General features: G+C 41.0%; 1 protein-coding gene across 1 annotated transcript; it reads left to right on the top strand.

Annotated features, from left to right (window-relative positions):
* Positions 1-467: 467 nt before the first annotated feature.
* On the top strand, positions 468-1,410 carry LOC131408305 (olfactory receptor 8B12). The gene has a single exon (XM_058544926.1). It carries the CDS (start codon positions 478-480, stop codon positions 1,408-1,410), a length of 933 nt encoding a protein of 310 aa, XP_058400909.1. The 5' UTR covers positions 468-477.
* Positions 1,411-2,037: the final 627 nt, after the last annotated feature.

Genomic DNA, 2,037 nt, shown 5'->3' on the forward strand with positions numbered 1-2,037 from the left:
GGAGATCTTTGGAGAAATGTCACCTCACCTTCTTGATCTGACAGTGACTCAGAGGTGGGAGTTCTGAGCAGAGTTATAGCGTCTTCTGCCAGTCATGACTCTCTCCAGGAAAGAGGCCCAGATTTCAGCAACTGAAGCAGAGGTAGGAGAGAGAAGGACATAGAAAAGAGATTGACTTAAAAATTTAAAGGACATCAGCTTATATTTGGTATTCCTTTCTCTAGAAGCAATAGTTCTCATGCTGGAGGCCTCACATTTTTCTCTGGACTTGAAAGGAACTTGGGTTGTGCAGATAGATCCATAGCAAACAGTAACAACCTTCCGAACATACCAAAGTTCAAATCTCATTCTGTGGATTCCATTCTCAAAAATGAGAGGTTAATTCCTGGAGGGTGGTACTGGTGTTTCTTTCTCTCTAAGCGGTTCTCTTTTCTTGTCTCCACAGACTGCCCCTCCTGCATTCATCTCCAGAGGACGATGGCAGCTGAGAACTCGTCTGTGACAGAATTTATCCTTGCAGGCTTGACAGACCAGCCAGGACTACAGATACCTCTCTTCTTCTTGTTTCTAGGTTTCTACATGGTCACTGTGGTGGGGAACCTGGGCCTGATAACACTGATTGGGTTGAACTCTCACCTGCACACCCCCATGTACTTTTTCCTCTTCAACCTCTCCTTAATAGACTTCTGTTACTCCACCACCATCACCCCCAAAATGCTGAAGAGTTTTGTCTCAAAGCAGAACATCATCTTGCATGCAGGGTGTATGACTCAACTCTTTTTCTTCTGCTTTTTTGTCATCTCTGAGTCCTTCATCCTGTCAGCAATGGCATATGACCGCTATGTTGCCATCTGTAAACCACTGGTGTACACAGTCACCATGTCTCCTCAGGTCTGTTTACTCCTCTTGGTGGGTGTGTATGTGATGGGGTTTTCAGGGGCCATGGCCCATACGGGAAGCATAGCAAGTCTGACCTTCCGTGCCAACAACGTTGTCAATCATTTCATGTGTGACATCCTTCCTCTCCTTGAGCTCTCTTGCAACAGCACTTATGTGAACGAGCTGGTGGTCTTCATAGTTGTGGCCACTGGCATTGCAATTCCCATTGTCACTATCTTCATCTCTTATGCTCTAATCCTCATAAGCATTCTCCACATTCCCTCCACTGAGGGCAGGGCCAAAGCTTTCAGTACATGCAGCTCCCACATAACAGTGGTTTCTCTTTTCTTTGGTTCTGGGGCTTTCATGTATCTCAAACCACCTTCTATTTTGCCCCTTGAGCAAGGGAAATTGTCCTCCCTGTTCTATACCGTTGTGGTGCCCATGTTAAACCCATTGATCTATAGTTTGAGGAACAAAGATGTCAAAGTTTCTTTTAGGAAAATGTTGGGAAGAAAAATATTCTCTTGATAAATGAGTAGATTTGAGGAAGGAGATACAGTGCTTTATTTATTAGCGTGTGTGTTTTCAACGAGCGATCTAAGTACCAGGTTTTTTTTTTTTTCCCCTATGCAGCAAGAGAATTTTAAGTCTTTATGTTTGGATTATTGTTTAGTGGAGATCTATTTTCTCTGTCTCTCTACCCACTTTGACTATTCCCATATTATTTTTTGCAATTTTTTTTCTATAAACATAGACCATTTAATCTTGAATGAGCCTTATAAATCATTTTATCTATTTCCTCATTTAACAGACTTAGAAATATTGGAGACTTAGAAATATTACATATGTTTTCCAGGGCCATACAACTACCTGGTGCCACAACTAGGATTGGTATCCAAGCCCTTGAATTCCAAACTACTTTGCTTTCTTTTATGTCATATATTCTTGCTTCATTGTTGTTGTCCCTGTATATTTCATTTTGAAAGTATGGTGTCTTGGCATTTTAAAATCTGATTCTATATTAGAATTTAATGTAACTCCTCAATTAACAATTTTGAATATTACATTTTTTTTCAAGAGGATAGGAGGTGAAAAATTTATTGAAGTTGGTCTTGGTCAAATGACAAGAGAGGTGTGTTAAGCTTGAGGGGTGTT

Source organism: Diceros bicornis, chromosome 7 (assembly GCF_020826845.1).
Source record: "Diceros bicornis minor isolate mBicDic1 chromosome 7, mDicBic1.mat.cur, whole genome shotgun sequence".
Taxonomy (NCBI): domain Eukaryota; kingdom Metazoa; phylum Chordata; class Mammalia; order Perissodactyla; family Rhinocerotidae; genus Diceros; species Diceros bicornis.

Coding starts and splice junctions, on each gene's coding strand:
- LOC131408305 (XM_058544926.1), top strand. CDS start 478: ATGGCAGCTGAGAACTCGTCTGTGACAGAATTTATCCTTGCAGGCTTG.